Genomic DNA, 26,908 nt, shown 5'->3' with positions numbered 1-26,908 from the left:
TCTGTGCCAACTTCTTCCTAATGGTCTGAGGACTCTGTGCAGAGAAGGGCGAATCCCATGCACCGGTAGGCCTTGCTGAGGCTCACCACCACAATTGGCACTTCCAACGCAGGGCTCATCAGAGACTTGGATGCCCGAAGGAGTGGTCGAGATGAAGGATTGGAATCTCGCTTTGGATGCGATCGCTGCCTGAGGAGACCCGAGTCTTGGCAACCACAGTGTATTTCCTTTCTTTCTGATCTGACCATCCAGGTGGCGCCAGTCCTCGACTGAGATCTCTTCTGTTGATTCATCGTGCAGTGACCATTTGGTCGATCTGAGAACTTGGCAGTTGGAACCTGGACACCATTTGATTGGTAAGAGCCGTTCTGCGGCACTTGCTGTTGGGTTTTGATGCCTTTGATTGGTAAGGTAGTTTAGCAACACTTACTGCGGCTTTTGTTTGTAAGATTGGTCAATATTAGTATTTATTTGACAATTATATATTAATTGCAATTCATATAGGCAGATAATGAGGAGATTTTTCTCTATTTGAATTTGTTTGAACGGCGCAACGTACGAAGAGTACCTTAAGCGCTACTTTGATTATAATACTGCATATTCTGCACTATTTTTGGCATGCCTGTTTCCAGCACACTTCGTAGGATGTGTTGCTTTCGTAGTGGTACCAATTTGAGACTCGACGAAGCACAACCGCCCCCCCGGAGGGGACGCCTAACAGGGACATGTATATTAAGTATGGTATTTCTTCCATAATGTACAGCACGTTATGGAACAAATACACTCGTAAAGATCCTGAGTTGCATTGGCCTATGCATGGGTCATTTGATTTGCGAAAGATCCAGTATGTGGAGCAACGAATGTTTAAGCAAAAGGCTAGGCAAGATATGTTTGACTGTGTGCGAATGTGGAAAAAGAAGTGTGTGAGCGGCCTTGATTGAAAAAGAACAACATAAGAGCATTCATGCGAAAGCATTGGAAATGAAAGAAATTAAAGAGAGGGAAGATAGGGAGCGTCCTTTACAGGTAAATGGCCAATACGCTGTTCGCAGACCTCTTTATCCTATTCTTAATAAACCCCAAGATGATTCTCTCTTATTAGATCATTTTCCACCTCCGTATACTCTTCCTTCTGCTCCTTATGAGTCGGATGAGGACTCTCCTATAGACCGTGATTCACAATAAAAGACTTACCTTAACTACAATCAAGACATACGACTATTTGATATTCTTGTCTGGGAATTCATTCTTGTTTACGATATATTTTGTTGCTTATCTGAATAAATTTCACTGTCGCCGGTAGGTATATACAGTTAGGACCTAGTTTCCATAGGAAATCCGCAACATTCTATTTGGAATACCTTTGGCGTCGATTGAGGAATTTGCGTGCAATTTTCCAACATTTTGGCCAGCTCAGTTTTGCTCCTTCCCTGAAAGTTTTGGGGGGATTCGTCAAGCGGGAGCTGAGAAAAAAGGGGGTCCCAAAACGTGTTTTCCCCATGTTAATTTTCATAGGACGTTTAGACACGGCTACAGCCCGAACCGCTGAACGGAATTACACCAAACTTGGCAACATTGTAGGGACTGGTACGTAGACGTGCCTTTTGTTTAAATGGTGTAAATCCCTCCAGTAGTTCCTGAGAAAATCAAAAGAGAAAAAATATATATATCTATAGCAGCTTACTGTAAGCTTACTGTACTCTGTACCATTCCGAAAACGAGCTGCATGCTGATTGGCTGCCAATGTCTGTCAACACTCCAAACCAGAAAGTGTTGGCAGCCATCTTGTGCCTCGGTAGACTGAGGCACAGGAAAGCAGAAAAACAAAGGTGCAAAACACGCAAAAGGAGCAGGGTAGAAGCACCCTGACCCCCTAGGCCTGCTCAGGGGGTCCCACAAGGACCCCCCAGGCCCAAAAAAAATAATTCTTTTTTTTTTAAAAATCGCGGGGTACGCGTACATGATAGCACCTCATTAAAAAGCATTGCAGTTAATAGAAGGTTTTAAGACTTTAGTTACATTATAAATCATTTGTTGATGGTACCATACTCATTTTAGGAATTGTTGTGTGTTCTAAGGTGATTTTACCATGTGAAAAAGCCTTCTGCTGGGATATCATGAATCATGTTTGAAAGAAAACTATTATCTAATGCTTTTCCGACAGTGGTTTGGAAGGGGATCTATAAGCTAAACTGAAAGCTTATTTTCTGTAAATTCACATTATCTTTCTCAGTCATGTGAGAATGAAGTCTGACATTCCCAGTAAAACATGTACATCCAACAAGGACAGAGACTGTCAGTTGATTCCTTTGTGTTCTACTGCAGCCTCCTAGAGTGTTCTAAAGAAAAACTAGAGCGCTAACAGTCCTACTTATTACAAAGGTATGGCACACCTGAAGCCATCTTGTTTGGAAAAAAGTGGTAACTCTTAAAACATTTAATTTAAAAAGGAACAAAATGAGGGGGTATATTTTGCCATAGAAAGTATGATTAGTGCTGCAGAAAGAAAAATAAGGGCACATTTTGAGTTACTTCTCAAATCCTCTTCTATTTCATTAAAAAATTCTGACATGCAGACTGAAACATGCACTTTGAATACCAGCAGCAGACTACCCTGGTGAGCAGTAGCTTTACTACAGTGATCTAATGAGCAACTAGAGTGCTAACATTCAGAATTTTTTGGCAAATGTGTGACACATCTGAATGCCTTCTTGATGGAACCAAAGTAAACAAGCAATGAAAATGCAATAGATCTCGCCCTCGTTTAAGTTAAAGCCATTCTGTTTGTAATGAGGTGGCTTTTTAGCTTTGCTTTTATTAGTGTTTTTCAAACTTTCATGTAAATAACATGCATATGTATGCATATATGTATATGTATGCATGCATCTATATAGATATGCAGATTATATATGTTTATATATGTATGTATATATATATACCCACATACATATATATAAATGCATATGCATATATATGCATATATATATGTGTATATGTGTGCGTGTAGAGAGAGGTAGAGAGGTAGAGGTAGAGAGGTAGAGGTAGAGAGGTAGAGACTAGTAGAGAGGGGTAGAGAGGTAGAGAGTAGAGAGTGAGTAATAGAGAGTAGAGAGTTAGTAGTAGAGAGTAGTAGAGAGCAGTAGAGAGAGTAGCAGAGAGTGAGTAGTAGAGAGTAGTAGAGTGAGTAGTAGAGAGTGAGTAGTAGAGAGTGAGTAGTAGAGAGTGAGTAGTTGAGAGTAGTAGAGAGTAAGTAGGAGAGTGAGTAGTAGAGAGCAGTAGAGAGTGAGTAGTAGAGAGTAGTAAAGAGTGAGTAGTAGAGAGTAGCAGAGAGTGAGTAGTAGAGAGTAGTAGAGAGTGAGTAGTAGAGAGTGAGTAGCAGAGAGAGAGAATAGTAGAGAGTAGTAGCGAGTGAGTAGTAGAGTGAGTAGTAGGGAGTAGTAGAGAGAGAGTAGTAGAGACTGAGTAGTAGAGAGTAGTAGAGAGTGAGTAGTAGAGTGAATAGTAGAGAGTGAGTAGTAGAGAGTAGTAGAGAGAGAGTAGTAGAGAGTGAGTGGTAGAGAGTAGTAGAGAGTGAGTAGAAGAGTGAGTAGTAGAGAGTGAGTAGTAGAGAGTAGTAGAGAGTGAGTAGAAGAGTGAGTAGTAGAGAGTGAGTAGTAGAAAATAGTAGAGAGAGAGTAGTAGAGAGTGAGTAGTAGAGAGTGAGTAGTAGAGAGTAGTAGCGAGTGAGTAGTAGAGTGAGTAGTAGAGAGTAGTAGAGAGAGAGTAGTAGAGAGTGAGTAGTAGAGAGTAGTAGAGAGTGAGTAGTAGAGTGAATAGTAGAGAGTGAGTAGTAGAGAGTAGTAGAGAGAGTAGTAGAGAGTGAGTGGTAGAGAGTAGTAGAGAGTGAGTAGAAGAGTAAGTAGTAGAGAGTGAGTAGTAGAGAGTGAGTAGAAGAGTGAGTAGTAGAGAGTGAGTAGTAGAGAGTAGTAGAGAGAGAGTAGTAGAGAGTGAGTAGTAGAGAGTAGTAGAGAGTGAGAAGTAGAGAGTGAGTAGTAGAGAGTAGTAGAGAGTGAGTAGTAAAGAGTGAGTAGTAGAGAGAGAGTAGTAGAGAGAGAGTAGTAGAGAGTGAGTAGTAGAGAATAGAGAGTAGAGAGTAGTAGAGAGTGAGTAGTAGAGAGTAGTAGATAGTGAGTAGTAGGGAGTGAGTAGTAGAGAGAGAGTAGTAGAGAGTACTAGAGTAGTAGAGAATGAGTAGTAGAAGTGAGTATTAGAGAGTAGTGGAGTAGTAGAGAGTGAGTAGTAGAGAGTAGTGGAGAACATTCCAAAGTTTGGCACAGCACCACTTGCACAACAAGTCCAATCAAATCATTTCACTTAGAGTCCTTATTGAAGCGCTGAATCTTGGTGTATATTAAAATGCTTTTATTTTCTTTAAGTTTATTTACCACAGCCAGCCGACGCGTTTCGTTCTGTACAACAGAACTTCTTCAGGGCGTTCTTATTTCCTTCAAGTTAAGTCCAATGAGATGTCATCAGTGATGTCACTGACCATGTCATGAATTATGTAATATGTGACATCATCAGCAGTGGATTGCAGTCGCGCGAAATATAGTTAGTACAACTAACTATATAGGAGCAATTTCAATCGTTTTGTATGAGTGAAATGTCCAGCTAACTATAACACCCCTAAAACTTATAGTTTTTTGAGTGAATTTTAAAGGTTTTTCAAATGCTAATTCCTAACTATATAAGGACTGAAACCTATGTTTTTTTAAGTGAATATATATATATATATATAGATACATGTTTCTCGAGTGCAGGGTCAATTTGTAGTTTTGGATTACAGTGGTTTTTAACCGCCAACGTGGGATGTATGTGGGTCACATCCCAGACCTGCTGCACCTAGGCTTAGTGCTAATTTAAGAGGCATACAAAATAGTTAAAACGGGTGCTGGACTGCCTAAAGCTCTGACCCTGATCGTTTGTAAATATAACTGAGTACAGTAGTAACTTAGTTACTTCCCCCATTATTATTTGCCATAAACCCTTTTTCTTTAAGATCCTCTGTACTAACATAGCGTAAACTTGCACATTTTGAAAATGAGAAAAGGAGTTGGGAACGATTTAGGGGTTTTAACTTTCTTACTTTTTTCCTATCTTTTCTCTGCTCTAATGGTTCCAAGAAAAGCCACAAATCCTGGTAACTTTCTTGCTGAACTACCAAAGGGCCCCCCACGTTTGGCTCCTGCCTATTTGTACTAAGATATTTGTTGATGTCTCTCTTCCTGGGGCCCCCAGTAATGTTGGAGTTACTGGGTCTTTTACCTAAGCACTTAACTAGCCCTCTTGCCTTAATGACCTAGTGTCCTTCTCTCTCAACTATCCCAGAGCTAACTATAGTATCCTTTTTATAATCTAGAGGCACTTTTTTTGCCAGAGGGAGTAATTTCTGACCTTACTCTCTTTTTACTACCTTGACACCGTGGGGTTTGGTTCCTACATGTATAAATTCTTCCCTTTTCTTGGCCTCGGGATGTATTGCTTATAGTATCTCCTTTCCCCACATCCTTTTATAATCATCAGACATCGTGAAATGTAATTGCTCGGTTCCTCCTGTTGTAATTTGGCAGCGATTAGGTTAGCATTAACTGAAGCCATCTTACTTTTCGAGACTATCTTGTCCGTTTTGCGGAATCCAATTTGCATTTCTGTCAGCCATTTTGTTTGCCATGTTCTACCATGTTCTCGCCATGTGGTTTGTACTATCTTCCTGTTAACTGCTCCTGAAATCTGCCTAAAGACGAGATTTAGCCTTTCCTGCTTCGCACATGCTAAGTTGAGCTTGCAGCTGTCCCCAGCTTGTAACTGTCAGGATGTGTCCACCAGAATTAGCAACTGTTTAGCTCCTCCCACTAGTTGACTGTGCATTTTCTGTATGACCTAATATGTACCTAAAACCAGCATTTTTTACTTGTAACGCCTTCATTTGAGCCCCTGTGTGGGTATAAAAGGACCAAGCTCCTTCCAATCAGTGGGCTATGTCATACATTACCGTTGGGTGCTGTGTGAATGTAGTTCCACCTCATGAGGTTTAATAAACTCTGTATTTTCTATTCCAGTTTCTGTGCCAATTTCTTCCTAATGGTCTGAGTACTCTGTGCAGAGAAGGGTGAATTCCTTGCACTGGTAGGCCTTGCTGAAGCTTACCACCACACTCCTTCTGTGATTTTTAAAAACTTTATTGTACAGTTAATAAAAAACATTACAAAAATATAAAATACCCAAATTTAAAAGCAGAAGATGAACATTAGACGGCAGATAAACGCGTGATAAGTCATAAAAGTTATAAAAATGTATCTCGTGCTTAAAAAATTGTCGTGTCAGGGACAGGAAGAACGTTCATGTTTAATGTATGGGTTAATGATCGAGATTGGGACTTTACCAAGGTTCCTCTTTTTTTCTCGAAATTAGTTATGAATTGGACTGCTCTGCAAATTAGTTGAGGGTCCACAGAACACAGTATTTGTATAATAGCGGACCGACAGGTACGTACTCCAATTTCATTGAACTTCACCTTTAGTCTGCTCCGGCGTTCCAAATTCATAGCGGGACAAATGCAGATCAGATTAATTAAGTCCTGTTTTCTTGCTCCACACAATTCACACCCTTTATTTTTTTCCATCCTCCATTTTGGTTGATCAAAGTTTGTTGGTAGGTTACCCAGCCTCAATGTGAGATATCTAGATTTGATATGCGCTGGGAAGGCAAGTTGTAAATATGCTGCCGGAACTAGCTTTTTATATGATTGTATTGTCATCCAGGCATGTTCAGGATGACTCAAGGATGACTTATCGTTAAGTAACAAATGCCTGCTGGCCGCCTTCTTTGCTGTTTGTTTGAACAATGATACCGGAAGCCTAGTTTCCCAAAGTGGGGCCAATTCTGATGTTTCTAAAGAGATTTTCCTGGTTCATCCAGACATTGTACCAAAATTTGACAGTCTCGTATTTTTTTTGCAGAATTTGTGATTGCAGGCCAAATTCAAGTCGCACTTGTGCAGGTGATGTATTAATTGGCAAACCAAATACACGCTTGTAGATTTTTGTTTGTATTTTTTCTATAAGCTGTGCACTCTTCCCGTGATGTAATACGCTCCCGTAAGATATTGTTGGCAGTAACTTTGCTTTCATTATGCTTAAGAGCGGATTGAACATAGGGCCTTTAAGCTTAGTTGCTACATTTCTAAAAGCGTGTAACAAGGCAATCCCCTTCTTTTCGATGGCATTCAAATGCGTTGCGAACTTTAGGCGCTTGTCTAGTTGTACCCCCAGATACTTATAACTTTCCACCACTTCCAATTTGTTTTTATCTATTGTGAATGCTGGTGCTGCTTTATGGCGGCGAGTTATAACAATGATCTTTGTTTTCTTGCTGTTTATTTCTAATAAGTTTGATTTTGTGTATCTGGTCAATTCTTGCAGTAGACGTTGTAAACAAATTTTTGTCTGGCTGAGTAAAACCACATCATCGGCATAGGATAGATGTGTAACACGCAGGTGACCTAGCCATGGCGGATGTGCGTTGATCTGATCCAAGTTTGATGTTAAATCAGCCATAAATAAATTGAAGAGATGGGGTGCCAACACGCAGCCTTGTTTTAGACCATCAAAGGTGCTGATCTTTTGAGCCATTGGCCGTTATCAATCTTTACCTGCATCCAGATGTTGGTGTGCAGGTCGATGATTGGAGTTAGGATTGAGTCTGATAGGCCCTGCTGCTTCAGTTTATACCAAAGTAAATGCCTGCTAACGCGGTCAAAGGCCGCCTTGAAGTCTACAAAATGGGGAACATCCTTTTCAACGCAACTTTTACGACGCATGCCTTTACATCGCAAGTTTTACAATGCATGTTATTACAACGCATTGTGCTGGGGGGCGCTCTAGGATAGGGAATAGATTTAATTTACTATCCAACACCTTCCCTACTATCCACGGGGACTGGAGTTGGAATAGTAAATTAAACTATTCACTATCCAGCACCCCTCAACACTATGTGTTGTAACAGCATGCGTTGTAAAACTTGCGATCTAAAGGCATGCGTAGTAAAAGCATGCGTTGTAATGTCATACAACCCTACGAAACAGGCATAAAGTGCTTGGTGATTTTGTAAACTTTTTTCCGCGATTAGGCTCAAGGCCATTATGTTTGCCATCATGCCTGTTCCGCGGCGAAACCCTGTCTGATTTATCTGGATTTTTTTGTTGGTTTCAGACCATTTTGCAAGATCCGCAAGTACTAAGGATGCGTAGTATTTAGCTTCTGCATCAATGAGCGCTATCAACCGGTAATTGGCCGGGTTTTTGCGATCTCCGCCTTTGTAAATTGGATTAATAATGGCTCCCCTCCAACTTTCTGGGAGCTGACGTGTGTTGTTTATTGATCGGAACAGGTGGTTAAATTTACTAACCCAATATTGTGGGTCCTCCTTGTAAATTGCCTGCGGGATGCCATTCGGTCCTGGCGCGCTGTCTTGCCTACTTCTTCTGATTATTTGTGATATTTGAAGTTCCTCGCTGGTCCGCAACGATTGGTCTAGACTTTCCTGTTGGATTTTGTACATGTTTCGCCAGTCATAAGGCATGTCTTTCAAGGCCACTACACTTGATGTAGTTGCTGGCAGCTACAAAACTGATCTAATTGAGAAGGTGTCGGCTATGTGTTGGACCCATGCGCTTTCGGTTATGCAGGTCATACTTATGACTTGTGCTGATCTGCTCAGAGAGTTAACTTGCAGCCAAAAGGCCCTGGTGTCAGATTTTTTATGTTATACACCATTTTAGTCCATAACTCATTGGCTTGATGTTTTTTATCCGTCCAGATTAGCTTCTTATAGAGTTTTCTTATTCTTCGAACTTCCTGCCAAGAACTTGAATTGGCCTTATGGCCTTGTGCTCGTCTTGTGGATTTCCGCAAGCGTCTTCTCAAAGTAAGTGTGGCTTTTGAAAAGGCAACACAGTATGTTGGGTTAGCCTTCTTTTTAATATTGATACTTGTCCTGTGTAACTTGTTTAGGTAATCAGTCCAAGTCTCAGAACACAGATCTTTATCTAAGACTAAGGATTGGAGTTCCTTCTTGGCATCCAGCGCTATTTGTGGCAGAGTGGTACTTGTCCACCTCAATTGCTTCAGATTGATTGTAGATACTTCGCCTACCATTGTTTGTACTTGTTGGTACCTTGAAGGAGTCAATTTTATTTCTAATGAGCTGATTATTTGAATTTTATCAGTCTTACCAAAGGTAGTGTGACTATAGTGTAGTCCAAAATTGAGCTTGTTCCGTGACCTATGTAGGTTGTACAAGGTGGTTTATCTTGCACGTATCTTCCATTTAACACCCTTAACCCGATATGCTCAAGGTCCCACATCAAATGCCTACCAGCTGTATCCATCTTCTTTGTGGGTGGAATCTCATGGGGTTCTACGCCCCACTGCTCATTTGCTATTATGATGTAATCCTCTTCTTCCGGGCAATGCAGAAGATTGGCATTGAAATCGCCTGTCAAGATAATGTCCCATTTTGGTTGTTCAAGGCGAAGGTTGGAGACGACATTATTGATGCATTTAAAGAGCTCTTTTTTAGATGTGTTTTTCGGGTGGGCATATACATTGATTAGGATGATTGTTCCAATTTTACCGTGGGACATCCCATCCAGTTTGATAATATGCATATCTGCCGACGATGTGGGCAATTGAGAGGCCTTGATCTTAAGTGCGGTGAATATATATACTGACAGTTCCCCCTAGGCACGCCCGTAGCGCTGAGTGCGGGTCGCGCTAGCATGGAAACATAGTCTACCTGGTACATCAATTGGCTCCATTAACCATGTTTCCTGAAGGGCTATGATGTCGTACATGCCCCAGGTGTCTGTTTTTCTAGTATCATTTATAAAGGCTTTTGCTCCTGCGATGTTCCAGGAGAGGAGTTTGATCGAATTATCCTCTACTTTGCCTGCCTTGCGACAGGTTCAATCGTCATTAATGCGCTGTATCAGACACCGGAAATCATTGTTGTTGTTTTCTGCTCCCTTGGCGCCATGTAGTACGGAATGAGTATGTTGACTTGCCCGTGTGTGATCTTCTCTTTTGCCATGCTTCCTTAAGAGGGGAGATGGATATCCCGGTTTTGCTTCTTCTTTCAGACTGACTCCCCACTCCTCGAATTTGGTAGCTTCAGCAAGAATGCTCTTGACAATTCCCTCGTTGCTCCATGTTGTCATTGTGCCTTCCTTTGCTACTTTATCTCCGAGGGAGATCAATTCTATTGATAATAGATCAGCTGTTGTTATTTGGCTGAGACTTGTGATTGTGGATGTCAAGTGAAGAATGTTTCCTCGGTGTAGATAGTCTTGTGTACCATGTACTTTGTAATTTGGAATGAAGAGAAGCCTTCCTACTGTGGCGGTTTTCGAGTCTGGTGTTAACTCACAGGTGAGGCATGTTTTATCGATTGGCCAAGTCCTTCTTATTTTATGGCTTCCGTGGCCCTTTGTGTCAACACACGGGTATTTTGTAGTTTGCTTATTAGCATCCTTCTGAGGCTGTTCGATTGATGTACCGCCCTTGGGAATTCCATCCTTGCAATCTCGTGTTAGGCCACCATTTTCTGTATAGTGCCTTTTTTCCCTGGCAACAAACGTGGGACTGGGTCAAAGTTTTACTACATTTGTTAATTCAATGTTTTGTTGTCATTCTTTATTCCCTGTAGTTAGTATAACTTGTAATTGATCATAGCAGCCCTTATCTACCTTGGCTGTGATTGTCCTGACGTTTTTGTTATCACTTTTGCCTGTTCTGCAATTGGCATTTGGAATAGTGATCTGGATGGGCAATGCCTTCTTATTGTTTTCTGTGCCTTTAATGACCATCCTTTGGCATCCCTGATTGGTGGCCTTACGCTTATTTTGATCAGGCTCATTAATGTTGAGTTTTTTGCTCTGCTGCAATGTGCACACTTTTTGATTAGGGGTAATCACCTTATGTTGCGAATCACTTTGTGGACTCGCTGCAGATTCATTTTGTTCTGCTACGTCGCTGTCCACTTGCTCCATGCTCCAATCTGCATCACTTGAGACAGACGTTGAGGTCGTTAGGTCGATTTTAGTACCTAGAGTTTGTGGCTGTGCAATCCCCTCACGATTCATAGGTATTTTGGATGACACCCTATGCGTCTGGTCGGTTGATCTTTTGGGCATGGATTTAAATCTCTCTTTTTGGGTGTGTGCTTCAGATCTTTACAATCGTTCTTTGCCCTTGTAGGTGGTATCTGTGCCCTCAGGTTTGGATCAAATTCAGTTTTTTTTGTGTTTTTACACAATTAAAGATGGGGTAGCTAATCAACACCTGCTTCTCAGCAGATAGACACTTTTCAAGCTGATTTCTGTTTTTTCTTGCTCGTTTCTTTTGCCGCTTTGTTAGTCCTTTTTGATTTATCTGATTTTCTATCCCGTCCAGCTCTGGTTGGTCTTTCTCAGTTGGTTTATGACAGTTGGAATGTCCGACAGGACATTTGGTTTGTGATGTTTTTATTCTCTCCGATGGTGCGTCATTTAGCTTTATTAGTTCATCATTCTTAATACTATGATCCAATGTTTGTTGTACTAACACTTCTGTTTTGTTTTTATTGCTCTTTTTGGGTGTAACTTTGTCCTTGGTTAAAGGGTTTATACACTGCACAAAGGAAATAAGGTCACTTCCATTTAGTGTACTGGTGGTACTTTGATTCGCGAGCTTGCATTCCTGCAAAATATCCTTCAGTATGGATGGCAGATCTTTCAATTTTTCCAATATGGGGTTGCAACTACATATCTTGGATGATCCCCACGGACGGATTCGCTCCTGGATCATATCAAATGTGATGACCATAGTATCTAGTTTTTTATTTATAGTGGATATATATTCAGCCATGGAGCTCATTAGTTGTATTTGTATGTCTAATTTGTCAGACTGCATGTTTAGGGTTTTAATTGAGGTTTCCAGTATGCTCCCTAGTGCACTGTGTAGTGTGATTATTGATTCCAGATTTTTATTTTACTCTTGCCTTTGTTCTTGCTGGCATTGATTCACTTTATTATGAGTTATATCAGATTCCCAAAATGCCTGGTCTTTGGGGATCTTGACTATTTTCAGCTCCTCGTCTTTTTTGTGTGATTTGCCCTGACTTTTTGATGTAACTAGATCAATCCCCGCTGAAACACTTGAGATTTCAATTACCAATGTTTCCTTGAAGCCCTTTACACTATGGCTTTCGGGTGGGTGTGGGGACCCAACCGCTTTCTCAACATCTACACATTGATTCGGCCTGCTGGATATTTCAATTATGTTTGTATTTAGGGTATCCATGATTGAAGTGTTATTTACATTTTTAAATGTTACTTCCTGGAACTCCACTTTCGTTGCTAATGATTTGTTGTGGTGTTGTGTTTGCTCCAAGTTAAGTACATTTGCTTTATCTTCCGACTGCACCATGTGCGTTTGTGTAATACCTTTATTATCCGTTTGATGTTGGGATTGGAGTTGGGCCCCCCCCCCAAGGTAGTTTGCGGTCCTTTCTCTCTTTATTGAGGTTTATCGCTACCTGGTTTGGGTGCAGTTCATGCCTTGGGGTTGATAGGATATTCATTGTGTGCTTCGTTGTAGGTGCTGGTATTACAATGCCCGTCGTTAATGCGAGAGACCTCTTGACTTTCAACCATTAATTGATCCAGATTTATGTCTAATGTTGGTGGAAAAAATGATGCGGTTGTGCTTTCATTTATGTTCTGTTTTTTACTTGTTTCCATTTTTAAAGAGGTCCCTTCACTTGCATCGTCCATGGTTCTGTTATTTGCTCCTGGTGATATTTGGCGTTTTACTTGTCCTGAATCTGTGTCATGATTTTTATTTTCCATGTGCACTTGGGCTTGTATTTGTATTGTGTGTTTTGTATTTTCCCAAGCCGTTTGTTCACAGTTACTTATTTCCTCCAATCCATTTTTCCTCCCTGGGGTCGAGTTAGAACAAGACTGTGATGCCTTTGTGTCTGTTGTCCTTGTAGGTTTGCATGGAGACATTGGTTTTTGAAGACCATTCGGTGTTGCTGGAATTGTATACATTGCGGATACTGGGTCTTTTAAGAATGTAAATTTGCCGGTGGAGTTCCTTGCACCGAAGGTGGAATAGATCTGGGGTATTAAAGTGGTGACCGTGCTATCCTCAGTGGAGGAAGTAGTAGTTTTAGTCTTGACTTTCTTTTTTGCTATTTGTGGGGGGTTTCTTCGTGTTCTCCCTGACCTCATCTCTTAGCCGTTGCTCCCTTTTTTTTCTGTTAGTATTTTACTTTAGTTTATTCGTTGGTGACGCCTTACGTGAATAGGGGCTTCTGAAGGCTTCTGCCCCTTCTTTGTTCTACCTTGGCAATGATGTTATTTATTGTTGTTTACTGCAGTCTATGTATCGCTTCAGCTCACAGCTCTCTGGTGCACTCGACTGGACACAGTGCCTCTGTCCTTCCTGTCCTGCAGTGTGAGTGTGACATAGGCTGGGAACCGGGACCGTCTGCTGACCAGCGATATGACATGGTTTCTCTATGCTCTGGCTGGGCTCTCTCTCAGGGCTCAGGACTCTCTCTCAGGGCTCGGGCTCGGGGTTCGAGGCACGGGGCACGGGGCTTGGGGTTTGGGACTTGGGGCTCAGACTCTCTGCCTCTGCCTTTGCTTGTCTCCGGCAGAGAGTCACCTGCCAGCCCTCCAGCCCTCCATCCCACCAGCCCACCTACCAGCTCTGTGCTCCGTGCGCCGCCGGTCTCTCCAACTTGTTGGTCTGTGGCTCAGGAGGGTGCTGGACAGGAAACACAGCCAACCGGCCCGACTTGCAACCTTGGAATGCGCCTGCGGTTTCCCCTAGCTGCTGCTGCGGTGGTGTTGTTAGCCCAGCACGACTGGAGTCAGCGCTCACATCCGCACGCAGCTCACAGCAAGTCTGGGAACCGCTCAGTGCTCTGCACTCTGCGTTCTGCTCTGCTCTGCTCTCCGACGGTGATTCCCCCATCTGCGGCGGTGTCCACTTGTCCGCTTATGCCACAGGTGCCGGTCCGCAGATGCCGTGAGAACAGTGGTGAGCGGAGTAGTGCTGACGGCTTTCGCCCGAGCGGGTCTCCGTGGCATGTGGCGCGGATGCGGGTGCGGGTGCAGTTCGAAGTGCCGCACTCCCCCCTCCGCGCTCCGACACCAACGCGAAACTCGCACCAACTTGTACTCCGCTCCGCCCGCTCCGGTCAGCAAGGGAGATTCGACTTAACCTGCAGGGGCTCGCGGCTCACAATGCTCTCCGCTCAGTCGCGTCTCCTCATTGTCCCCTCAGCTACTCAGCCGAGTCTCTCCTCTTTTTCCCCACAGCTGCTCGGCGTGTCGTGGCACCGTGCCGAAAGCGGACCCCCCGGGACCCCGGGACCGAGTTGGATTTGGTCGGGTCAAGTCAGGTCTTCCGACTCGCGGCTCGCGGTTCACAACTCAGCCGCTCTGCAGCGTCTCGTCTCGCGTCTCTCCTCACGTCTCCTCGCAACTCGCAACCCGCAGCAAGGCAGAACCGGAAAACCAAGGAGTCTCTGGGTTAATAACCCTTACTGCTTCTTCCTTCCTCCCCTGCTTAATTTCCTGGGGGTCTCCTACTGGTCTGACTAATGTAGGCATTAGTCCTTTAATTTGTATCAGTTCCGCAATCCTATTTTTAAACTGCACAAATTGTGACGTTAGTATTTTATTATTCAAAATTGAAACCTCTAATATGCCTTGTAAGGTCTTTTGTAGGATCACCATCACCTCTAACATAGAGGAACTAGATGATACTGTGACCTCCAAACTGTGTATTGCTGATCCCAATAGGTCAGATCCAATAGCATCAGCGCTATCCAGTAAGTGAGGCTGATACACTGTACAATTGGATGATTTCAACTAGCCTTGAGAAAGCCCTGGCTTTACTTGCCGAACAAGACGAAACATGTGTCGGCTGTTCTTCTCTATTCCATTAAAACACTCAACATGGAAAATGACAAAGGCTGTCCCTCTTTGCTTTATTAAAAATATTCAATGGAAAAATGATAAATGAGTGAAATGGATGCAACAAAGTGCAATACATAATTAAAAAGAACTATCCTCACTCCAACAAATTTGTACTGTGCTGTTTTCAACATAATAAAACTGAAGATTGATCCATTCATGGGGGAGAATACATACATTTGAAAAGGAGGAACATTGCTCAAAAACCCTCTTCACATTGCTTCTTTTGAGGCTGGACAGGTCCAGAGCCTCGAGCATAACCCTTCCAAAACTCAAGGTATTCATATCCAGACCCAGGATTTCTGGACCACTTTTCCTTCCTACAACTGTATCACTTTACTTTTGGTCATTTTCTACTCTCCTTGACCTTTCACCTCTAATTTCTTACACAGACTGGACCTTAAGATCTTTCTCACTTTCTTTTTTGATTATTGCCACAAGCTGCATGGAGTGCTCAATCCTCTTAGCCACCAGTAACACCTCATTGAGAGTTGGCTCATCACGTAACAATAGTTCCTCTCTCACTTCTCCATGTTACACCTAAACATGAATTGGTCACGTATGTGTTTCACAATCAAAATTGCAAATTTGCATGAAGATGCAAGTTTTCTTAAGTTTCTTACATAACTTTCAACAGACTCCTCATCCCTCTGTGTCCTTTTGGTAAAATTGTATCTTTCTAAGATTGTACTCACTTTTGGTAGAAAGTGTTTGTCAATTTTCTAAGACATATTTCATATTTATTCAGATCTTACGCTTCCATAGCTGGGAGATCTGGAAGATGATCAAAACTGTCTTGTTCCTCAGAACCCAGGCAGTATGTAAGTAAGGAAGTCTTCCTGTCTGCACTTAATGAGGTTATTATTATTATTATTAATAATAAAGAATGTTTATATAGCGCCTAAACTACCCGGAGGCCTCGTAGCGCTTCAGGAACCTATAACGCCACAGACGAAAGTCTCAACCGAAACTACCAGTCGAATAGATGTGTCTTCAAAAGTTTGCGCAAAGTCGTCAGACTACGGATCTATCTTACTGACTGAGGGAGTGAGTTCCATAATCTGGCCGCCGTATATGAGAAAGAACGACCTCCCCATCTTGATTTCTTAATTTTCCTTGTAGTAGCCAGAAAATGGTTACTGGAGTGGAGAGATCTTGATGGTACATAGGGCGACAGCATAGGGTGAAGAATGGCTGGGCCAGATTTCCACATAGCTTTATGGGCTATGCACATCACCTTGAACTGTATCCTGGCGGCCATAGGTAGCCAGTGCAGCTGACGGAGCGCTGGCCTTGCAGATTGTCTCCTAGGAACCTGTAGGAGCAGTCTTGCTGCACTATTCTGAACCACCTGTAGTTTGTTTATTGTGGTCAGTGGGGCTCCTAAGTACAGGACATTTCCGTAGTCCAGCCGAGATAATATCAGGGCCTGGACCATCATTCTATGGTCATCGAATGGAAGTAGAGGGAGAACTTTGCGTAACATCCTTAGCAACCCATAGCAGGTTGATAATAGGACCGTAGCCTGGTGACTGTAGTTAAGGGTGTCATCTAGCCACACGCTCAAACTTTTTATGTGTGGCTTAGGCGGTGGCAATGGGCCTCGGCATGGGGGCCACGCGGGGATGGAGAGTGTGGGAGAAGAGTTGCCCAGTAACATGATCTCTGTCTTATCTCCATTGAGGCAGAGATAGGAGTCCTTCATCCACCTGGCCACTGCTTCAAGGCAGGGGGCCAGCATGCCAGACGATCCCTTGTCGTGGCACAGAGATACCACTAACTGGGTGTCGTCTGCATAGCTGACGATCAATGGTTGACCGTGTCGAGCGCTGCACTTAGATCTAGAAGAATGATGGCAGCCCTTTCTCCCTCATCCACCAGCCTCCTTGCCTCTTCGGTTACCAACAACAGCGTGGTCTCTTTTCCATGGTTTGGGCGGAAGCCAGTTTGAGTGTCGTCCAGCAGTTTGTTGGATTTGAGGTGGTTGGCATACTTTGCAATACCTATCAAATAGTTTTCCATTTCTGCCAATTCATGGGAGGGGTGACTAGACTGGACATAAAGAAAGGTGGTGCTGTAATATTCTGCATGTTGATGAGGTAACAATTGTGAAAAACAAGCAAAGAAACGTAGGGTAGAAGAATCGAAATCCTGGAGTTACCACTGTGCAGGATACATCAGTAGTAACAGTGCGGGTAACAGCAACATATGCAGAATGCACCAGATGTGTTGCTGTGCGTGTCACCAAAACATTATGCCACAATGCAACACACGGCTGGAACAGTAGTATGCATTTAAAATATACCAGAAATACAACTGTGAACATGAACTGTGTGCGTGTCATTAAAGATGTAATTTGAGACACACTGGTAGATTTTTTATAGTGTGCCCACTACTGAACACACATCAGAAAAGTTAGGGTGTTCCTGAAAAACAGTACTTCAAAAGGGCACATTTCACTGCAAAACAGTGGGCATTTTAACTTTTCAGGAAGTAGGTTAGCATAGTAGCAGGCTTCATACATGAACAACGTGTGTGTGTCACTGAAGATATAATTGTTGGGACACGATGGAATGTATAAGTTGTGGGCTAGTGAAGGTTCAAACTCACATGAAAAGTGAACGTGTCACTGTAAATATGTGTAATTTGGACACGCTGGAACATACCAAGAATGAGCGTGTCACTGGAAAGCCACATTTTCCTAAGTGTGCGTGTCACTGAACAACAAGCACATAAGTCCGCCAGGAGGCAGGTTAGTGTACCAGAAGTATGTAAATCCCTGGAGCACCACGCTGATCAAGCCCCTATGGTGCAGCAAGTAGAGACATGGAAGCAGATCAACGCAGCAAACAGAGACACCAGAGGCCAGGTGAGCTCTGAAGAGGGGGCGTCTCACTCAACTCCGATCGGCTGGTAGAACTTCAGGTGATAAATTCAAACGAGTCTCGGCAAACAAGAAAATGCGTAATAGATTTTAAACTGGAGAGGGGGAGAGAGAGAGAGAGAAGGGGAGAAAAAGAGGGGTAGCCAGAAGCGAGGTGGAAGAGAGTTAGAGAGAGAGGGGTAGAGAGGGAGAGTCTCGCTCAACTCCGGACGGCACGCGCACAAAATATATTTAAAGATTGAGGCTCAAGCATGTGAGCACATTTCACAACTCAGATTAGGCACGACTACTCACAGACGAACTGTCTGATCATGGGCCCTGCGCTTGAGCTAGAGGACGATGCGCACAACCATCTCTAACAGTTCTTTCAAGTCGGTTTCAAAAGGCCCACACACGACAACAGTCTCTCCCGAAGGCTGAGTGTCCTCGGAAAGGACACTCTGCTTCATGTGCGGAGATCTTCCTGTATAGATCCTGTTGACTATGCCAGTGTGGTATCCCAAAATAAGCATTACAGACGTGGAGTTGGTTCCATATGATGACATACACAATGCTCCGAGAAGCCAAGCTCAGGTGCTACACTTTGTAGTGTAGTTCCTATATTCCCAATAGGCTCTGTGCATTGGAATAATATATTGTGTAGTTTAGACGTAGGACTGAGGTTGACTAGGTCTCTACCGAATATATTAGACTTAATTGTGAGTGCCAGCTAGCTCAGAGGTCACTTGAAACTTTCTCGAATTCACAAGAAGGGATTAGTTTTTGACAACCGCATAAACATGACAACTTTGTTTCCCAAGAATAAGAAATCAATCTCTAGAGTCGCGGAAACAATAGATGGCTATGTTACTCAGTCAATCGTGCATGCTTCGTTTCACCAGAGGTGCTGAGAAAAAAGAGAGACGGGCGTATCCAATAAAAAGTATTTATTGAACAGTCTTCTTTCTCAAGCATAAGAAATGTACTGCTACAATCGTAATACCGGTTATAAAGTACAATGCATATGATACGAAAAGTATTATAAAGTAGTACTGTAAACGCATGATATGGTTTCAAAGCCATAAATTGCCTAAAACATATAAAATACATACAGTGATAAAATAATGACTAAAAGTACTCAACTGGTGCTTCTAAAATACGCCTACCCCGGTGTACCTAACCTAAGTCTATTACAAGGGAAGAAGTAAGTGAGGAGTAGCTTAAGTTTAGTATTTCTCTGCCAAGAATTCTCTAAGGGTCTAATCAGCTCCATACCTTGGTGTAGAATGAAGGAGGTCTTGTATCTCTCTCTCAGGACTCGATTTCCCATCAAACCGCAAGGGTAGCCTGGAAACACTGGAGCTGGATTTCTTGGCAGGAGAAAAGACAGTGTCTCTCAGTGCGTCAGCTGGAGGGTCGGCTTCCTTCGGCACTTGCTGCTGCAGGGCGTCGGGCAAGTAGTAAGTCGATCTGCTCCAAACCACCGTGTGTTTGTCTGGGCAAATCTAGGCATATATATACTTTGAAGGTGCCGTGTTTGACGTGTGATTGGACTTAATAACATCATCAAAGACTCAGTTCTTCGAAAAGTCCATGATTTCCTAGATAAATTAGTATTCAGGCAAGGGGAATCCCTAGCTGGTGAAGGCGGGTTTCTCTAAGAAATCGTTGTTGATTCTTGGAATTTAGTGGAAGTAGCCATGCCGTATTTGGGCTGCATAGGCTCAGTCTAAATATGGTAATGATTTCTATGCCTATATAAGGATCGAACAATCTATACCTATATAAGGGCATGAATCGGGAAAAATTACACTAGAGTCCTAAATTCATTTACAATTTGATTAGTGACTGAAAATGTCTGGCATAACGATAAGCAAACAAACGAGGACTTACCAGTTGTTGAATATGGTGCCATTGACCCATGTCCACGGCTGCGTCCTATTATCCCTCCTCAAGCCAATCCAGTGATTATCATCCTGTTTGTAACGCAGCATGAAATTCTGTAGATAAGATGGAAAAAGGGACTTCTTGAAACATGCTTATTAGGTTTGAGTATCATGGTTCAATAGAATCAGTGCGCAGATCCGCAAAGAGCTTTCCAAAATGAATTAAGAAAACTCCTAAGGACAGTGGTGACGTAGGATGGGGAAAATCAGGTGTAATACGATCATTTTTACATTTCATTGTTTGACGCATTCATTTGGGCAATTAGATTCTAAGACAATATTATTATGTTTACAGTAAAAACACATGCAGCCGTTGTAGAGAGGGACCCTGGCCTAATGGAAAAGGATTATGCAGCATCATTTGGCGGAGTTCCAGGTGGGGCACTCCCATCCAGCACCATCCTGACTCGATGCATGACCCTAGCCCTCTGAAACAATATAGGATAAAGTGGCCATTAGATGGCTGCAGTTTATGGGTGTGTTTGCTGTCCCGAGACCAACATGAGAGATAACCCGCAACACTTGACCTTCACGTAGCACATCTAAGATAGCAGCTCCAGGACCCTAGAAGGAATGGAGTGCAGCAGCAGATCCTGGTCTCCGCATTGTGCCCATTTCCTGAGGCCTTTCTTGGCTGAGAGTGGAGGATTTGCTCTCATGCCTCAGTTGCCAGCCCCCTCTCCCCCTGGGAACATCACTGAATGTGCCTGATCTGGGCTAAAGGCAGTGGAGGGGCTGTGAAGGAGGGGATCACTGGTCATGGAGCCACCCGCTAGCTGTGCGCCCGGTTGTGGAGGGGGATGATTGGGCTGGTGGTGGTGGTGGTTCCGGTCCTGAATCCTGAAAATGTGGTGACGCGTGGCACGCCTGACTGGGATCGCTGCTTTCTTCCCCCATCATGGGGTGTCAATCTTGCTGGCAGGACATGGGGGTGAATTGCGTGGGGGCCTGATTGCAACAACTTGGATGGGGGCTCTTGGCCATAGCATGAGCTGCCCACTATACAAGCAGACAAACTATATTCTATTCTACTGGGCATTAAAGATACCAGAGAATCTCTCACACTCAAGATGGATAAGGTGCTGGTAGACATAGGTATCCTCCACGATGAACAGAACAAACTAGCAGATAAGTAACTAAGAATGAACATTCGCTGGCAAAACTTGCTCCTACGGCAGGAGACTTGTGAACTCAGATGGCTGAGATGATGGATGGTGTCCGGGTGCTAGAACACAGGGCACAGTATGCGGAAGGTAGGGCCTGCAGGAATAACATCTTAGTGGTGGGCCTGCTGGAGAGGGTGAAGGGCAATGATATGGTGGTCTACCTGGAGGTTTGGCTCAGGGAGATGGTAGCCCAAGAGGGATTGTCTCCCTTGTTCGCACTAGAACGGGCTCAAATGAACTTAGCGCCCTTTCGCCCACAGGGCCGCCAGCTTGTCCAGTGGCAATGAGGCAAATTCACTTCCAAAACTAAGACAACATACTGCAACGAGCCTTGACACACAGTGACTTCCATGTTGAGAACTTCAAAGTAATGATATTCCTGGAGTTCACAATGGCAGCTCAAAGACAGAGGATCATTTCAGGAGTCCAAGGTACAGCTTTGCATGTTTGGCAAAAAATATGAGATGCAGTATCCATCAAAACTATGCGTATCACAGACCAAAGCATAAAAATCTTCTCAGATCCTCAAGAAGTATGGGATTTTTTAGAGACGCAATCAGTAACTGAGGGACCACAGTGTAATCGCTCGCAAAACAAGTGCAACCAAGGATTTCTATTAGTTGCCCAATCCCAACACGTAAGGCAGAGTGCAGTGGAGACAGCAGCGGATCTGACCAATTCTAATTCAATGACCCAGATACGTACTCCACAATAGACTCGGGCGGACTACTTGTCTTTCCCATATCACCCCACGGATGGTGGACAACCATGTCTAAGATGTATATTCCTCCTTTCAGGCTGGATGGGGTGCATGAGTGTGGGGATATGATTCTGTTGAAGAAGTATTGTGGGAATCCTTTCCAGCCCAATAGATTTTCCGCACTTCTTTGGTGCATAAGTTAAGACTCTGGTGTAACTAAACAAATTGTTTTTTCCCACCCACGGGTGAACTCAGTTGAATGCACCAGTGAGGAGTGTAAAGGACAGTTTATTTTAGCCCTCCAAAACACTATTTCAATGTGTAATTGACATAGAAGTATTGATTTTGGGTTACTAACAACCCCAAAAGGGGATCAGAGGCACAGTAGAAACTGCACCAATCTCATTTCATCATTCACGAACACTGTACTAAGAAGAATGAATGCCTTTTAAGTCAAAGTATTTATTACTTCAGGAACAATCTTTCTCAGTACGTCTGAACCAACTAAACAGAATAATATAAAAACAGCAAGAAGGCATGTTATAAATAATGAGAATAAAATAAACATTTGTAGCATTGTTTAAAATGTTATTTAAAATATCATTTAGAATCTAACACCTTAATACCTACTTCTATGAGCCATACTGGGAGACCATGAAAGGCAAGCAAGCGCTGTCTTAAGCAGCAGAGGCACAAAGACAGTGTTCCCCTCTGCGGCAGCAGTCAGTATTGCTCCTGGACTCAGCGTTTCCAGCTTCAGGCGCGATGGAGCATCCGTGAAGTGTGCTGGCAGTAGGTGATTCTATCTCTGGCAGGATCTCGGGTGATAATCTTGGCAAAGGACCTCTCCTGATAAGTGGTCATCCTGAACCTTATCAGAAATTGAAATCTCAGACATAAGTTTAAGAATGTCTGACATAGATTATGTGCATCAAGGTGTGCGCCCTAGAAGTTTCCTAATGAACATATAAGGTAAGAGGACGTTAATCAGACTACACTATTTTGTTATATTCTGCATGTGTTCTTATTTAACATTGACATGGTAGAAAATAGACTTTTGACCCAGACGAATGTTGCCTTGTCTTTTGTATCGGTGTTATGGATTGTAAGGATTGAAGCTTTCACAGTTCTTACAAAGATAAGGGCAGGCAACATCTGTGACTAATAGCAGACATGACAATGATGATAAATTTGGAAGATGGTGACTGTTATTGTTCGAGAGAGATCCATTTGGAATCCATTACTCAAAATGGAGTTGAGGCCCATTTAAGATGGAGGCGGAACTTAGAGACTTTATGTCACCTCGAGTATATCCTCCCCTTAGGTGTATGAGCTCTATCATCCACTTAAATGCTTGTTTATTTTATAACATTTTGATGATGGAATGTTGCCTTTCTGTCCGGGGGAGTTGGTACCAGGAGCTTGTTTATTGTGGTTATCAATGCACCATGCTCTGCATTTGGTTGGTAGGGAGTGGATGGTCGCACTGGCCCCTGGCCAGGATCCAACTGACTAGACCGAGACATCACTTAGATAGCAGACCGACATTCTATGTAAAGCATTGTGCCTTGAGACAAGAATGGGTAGCTTTACAAAAACACTGGTGAGGCCAAACAATATTTAGAGTACACAGCCTTTGCAAGATAGACATTCATCTGGGTGAACTATGGAGTACCTTTCCAGATCCACAGTGAGAAGGGCGACACAGGGCAATAAAACATCCTTTGTGGTTGCCTGGCGGGCAGAGAAATCACAATAGTAAACATATACTCACCTAACACAGACCAGGGTGTCTTCCGGGACACAATCTCTTAAACAATAGCACCCTTTATGCCCCGATCAGACAGTGTTGGTGGAGACTAACTTTGAAGCCAACACTGTGCTAGACTGCTCTCATACACCCCCACTTGAGAGACTCTCCTGTCACTCGCCTAGCGAAGAGATACCACAATTGGTAAGACCACTGAGGGTTCACGGATTTGTAGGTGTTGACCCACCGAAGTGACCGAGGCTATTCATACTTCTCTGCCCTACTTAAACTGCCTGGTCAACTAGAGACATTCTTATGTACACCCAACATATTGTTGTAATAGCAGTATTGTTTATTTCGGATTACAAATCCATAAAACATTCTGTCCAACATAGCAGCTAGTTCATAATAACAATGTTTACAAAGAAAATTAAATATGCCATATTTAAAATACACATTCTGTCAGTTAAAAACAATCAACTGTAACAGCTTGCTCATGCGAACAGTACTAATGTGAAAAATAATCTATTGCTTCAAATTCACATTTCATCTGTTAAAAGCAGACAACTAACATTAAATGCAGCCCCTTGTAAGCCCGTAGTACATGGTACCCCTGGTACCTAGGGCATTGGTGCTGAAGAGGGACCACTGAGGTCCCAGCACAAATTGTGCACCCCTGGGGTCCCCCCACTTAGGCCATGCACTTTGCCACTGCAGGCTGCATGCCTTAGTGCGGACAACACCGAAGAGTCAACAAGGCACACCTCCCTATGTGCATGCCAGAAGTCACTGCATGGGATATAGTTAGGCCACCCCTACCGCAGGCCTTACAGACCTAAGGCAGGGGGCACTATATCTCATGTGAGGACATATGTGCATAAGCAGGTATGACCCTACGGGGGGGGGATTGCACATTCCAGGGTGGGAAGCTTCAAAGACACTGTCTCGTGGGGGCGTGGCTAAGTAACATGGCCGACAGGACGTGAGCTTTGCAGCTCCCTGCTGGCCCGCTGAATAATCCTGCCTAATCCTGGTATCTGGACTCCTAAACTAACCCGGAACAATGCACAACACGAAGCAGTTTTCAAACTTTTATGCTTAGTTTTCAAAGCACTTCACGGATGGGACCTACATACCTAACTAAAAAATTAGAATGGTACACCCCAGTCAGACAACTAAGTTCCAGTGGCCAAAACCTCCTTCAAGCATGGAGAATTAAAAAAGCTAAGATGGGTGGTCGCACTTTCTCCTATCTGGCTCTCAAATATTTGAATGTATTGCTGGAAGATCTGCGGACATGCTCCACCCTGATTATCTTTAAGAAGCATCTAAAAACCTAGGTATTTTAATGAGTAATGTGGTTTGAGGTCGTCTGCTTTTTATGGGTGCCAAGAGATCCCTTTGGGGATGATTTGTGCGCCATACAAATAATAAATAAATAAATAAATAAGCAACTCTTGGTGCCTTGTAAATGCAGCCTGCCTGCCCGATGGACTCCGGGATGAGGATATACAGACCTGGTCGCGAGACGGGGCTGGCCTGCGAGACAGCGAGGCGTGAGGAGGAAGGAGCGACAGAGGTCGGCGCCCAACTGTCCAGCCCCGCAGGCTGTTGCTCCCGAGGAACGGGTTCATTCCCCTATTCTGTGAGATCGACGTACAGTATGGTGTATGAGGATGCCATCAGAGGCGAGGAGCGGCTTGGCAAAGGGGAAGCCCCAACCGGAGAGGGACAGCAGCGCCCAGTCCGCAAAAACAACTTGTGGCACCGCACACCGGACGCTAAGGTGGAGATCTGGGCTGAGACGTCCCTGGGCTTTACTGCAGATATCAAGAGGTGAGCTAGGACTTTGTTGTGGACCACCGGAGGTGTGGGATCTGAGCGGCTGGTGGGGGCTGCTGGAGACTGCGTCGAGGGCCAGAGAGGCTGGGCCTTCATAGGCCGTGGGGGAAGAAACCAAGCAAACACACAGCTGTGAGGCCGGGGAGGTGCTGTGATGCTGGATGTGAAGCAGATGGCTAAGCGTTGAATGTAAATGTAAATGTAAATGTAAATGTATAGGCATTTATATAGCGCACTACTTACCCGTAGGGTCCCAAGGCGCTTCGACCGCTGCGAAACCCTTCCTGGCTTCCCTGAGAGATGATCCCTTAATGGGTATCTCCAGGGTGAGACCAGGCATCCCCGGCGGTCTGGTGGGGCCGTTAGTGAAGATGAGGCAAGCTAATGCCCAGAGTTGCCGAGTGTGATCGCTGATCAGAGTGGGCACCGAGGCGAGAGAATTATCGAGTCCGCTGACCCTGGTCCAGAAACCTGCCGCGCCGGGAATCGAACCCTGGTCCCGGGCCGTCCTCTGCTCTTGGGTCTGCTGCCTCTAACCAGTGAGCCACACTACTTCACCGAGCTGAAGGGCCCTCAACCGGCCTGGGGCGCCCCAGCTACTGGGAGCATCCATCGACTGAGGCCAGGGTTAGGAGAATCGAGTGTCGGGCCCAGCCAGGTGGAGGCTCGGAGGGGAGAGGTATTTGTCATTGGGGCTGTAATGACGTCGATAGGACAGTGCCCACTGACCAAACTGGTCAGGCACTAGGACCGGCCCGAGCAGGGGACGAGGGCGGGAGGAAAAGGAAAGGGAGGAGCTGGGGATGAGGAAGGCAGATAGCCGTTAGCCTTTGCTGAGTAAAGCTATACAATAAAGAAGGTCCCTGTTACCAACCTACTGTGTCTGCCTGAGTTCTTGGGGCTGGACACTACAACTGGCGACAAAGCGACCGGACCCTGAGCGTGTGGACGGCTTCAGCAGCAACCGGCGACCGACTGATCCGGAGCTCGCCCCACGTCTGGAGGCTCGAGCGCGCTGCACGGAAACGCCCACCGAGTGCCCACCTCGACGGCGGAAGAGTGATTACCAAAGCGCCTACCGAGTGCCCACCTCGGCGACGGAAGCACGCCACTGAAAACGCCCACCGAGTGCCTACCTCGGCGGCGGAAGCGCGTTGCCGAAAACGCCCACCGAGTGCCCACCTCGGCGGCGGAAAAGTGCCAACAAAAGCGCCTACCGAGTGCCCACCTCGGCGGCGGAAGCACACTACCAAGAGCGCCTACCGAGTGCCCACCTCGGCGGCGGAAGCACGCCACTGAAAACGCCCACCGAGTGCCTACCTCGGCGGCGGAAGCGCGTTGCCGAAAACGCCCACCGAGTGCCCACCTCGGCGGGGGAAAAGTGCCAACAAAAGCGCCTACCGAGTGCCCACCTCGGCGGCGGAAGCGCGCTACCAAGAGCGCCTACCGAGTGCCCACCTCGGCGGCGGAAGTGTGTGGCCGAAGAGAACGCCTACCGAGTGCCCACCTCGGCGGCAGAAGAGAAAGAAAAGCTGCCCTACCTGATCGTGACTCAAACGGTGGATCCTGGC

The 26,908-nt window shown here is 44.5% G+C and overlaps 1 protein-coding gene across 1 annotated transcript in view; it reads right to left on the bottom strand.

Moving 5' to 3' along the window:
- LOC147700901 (uncharacterized) overlaps positions 1 to 26,908 on the bottom strand; it is a 242,391-nt gene that overhangs the window by 128,430 nt on the left and 87,053 nt on the right. The window contains exon 4 of the mRNA XM_086928536.1: positions 19,827 to 19,933. Within this exon, the coding sequence (XP_086784662.1) occupies positions 19,827 to 19,933 (107 nt within the window). The remainder of the gene's footprint in view (positions 1 to 19,826; positions 19,934 to 26,908) is intronic.

This window comes from Lissotriton vulgaris, chromosome 7 (assembly GCF_964263255.1).
Source record: "Lissotriton vulgaris chromosome 7, aLisVul1.2, whole genome shotgun sequence".
NCBI classification, from domain to species: Eukaryota; Metazoa; Chordata; class Amphibia; order Caudata; family Salamandridae; genus Lissotriton; species Lissotriton vulgaris.
This window is presented reverse-complemented; position numbering and strand designations above follow the sequence as displayed.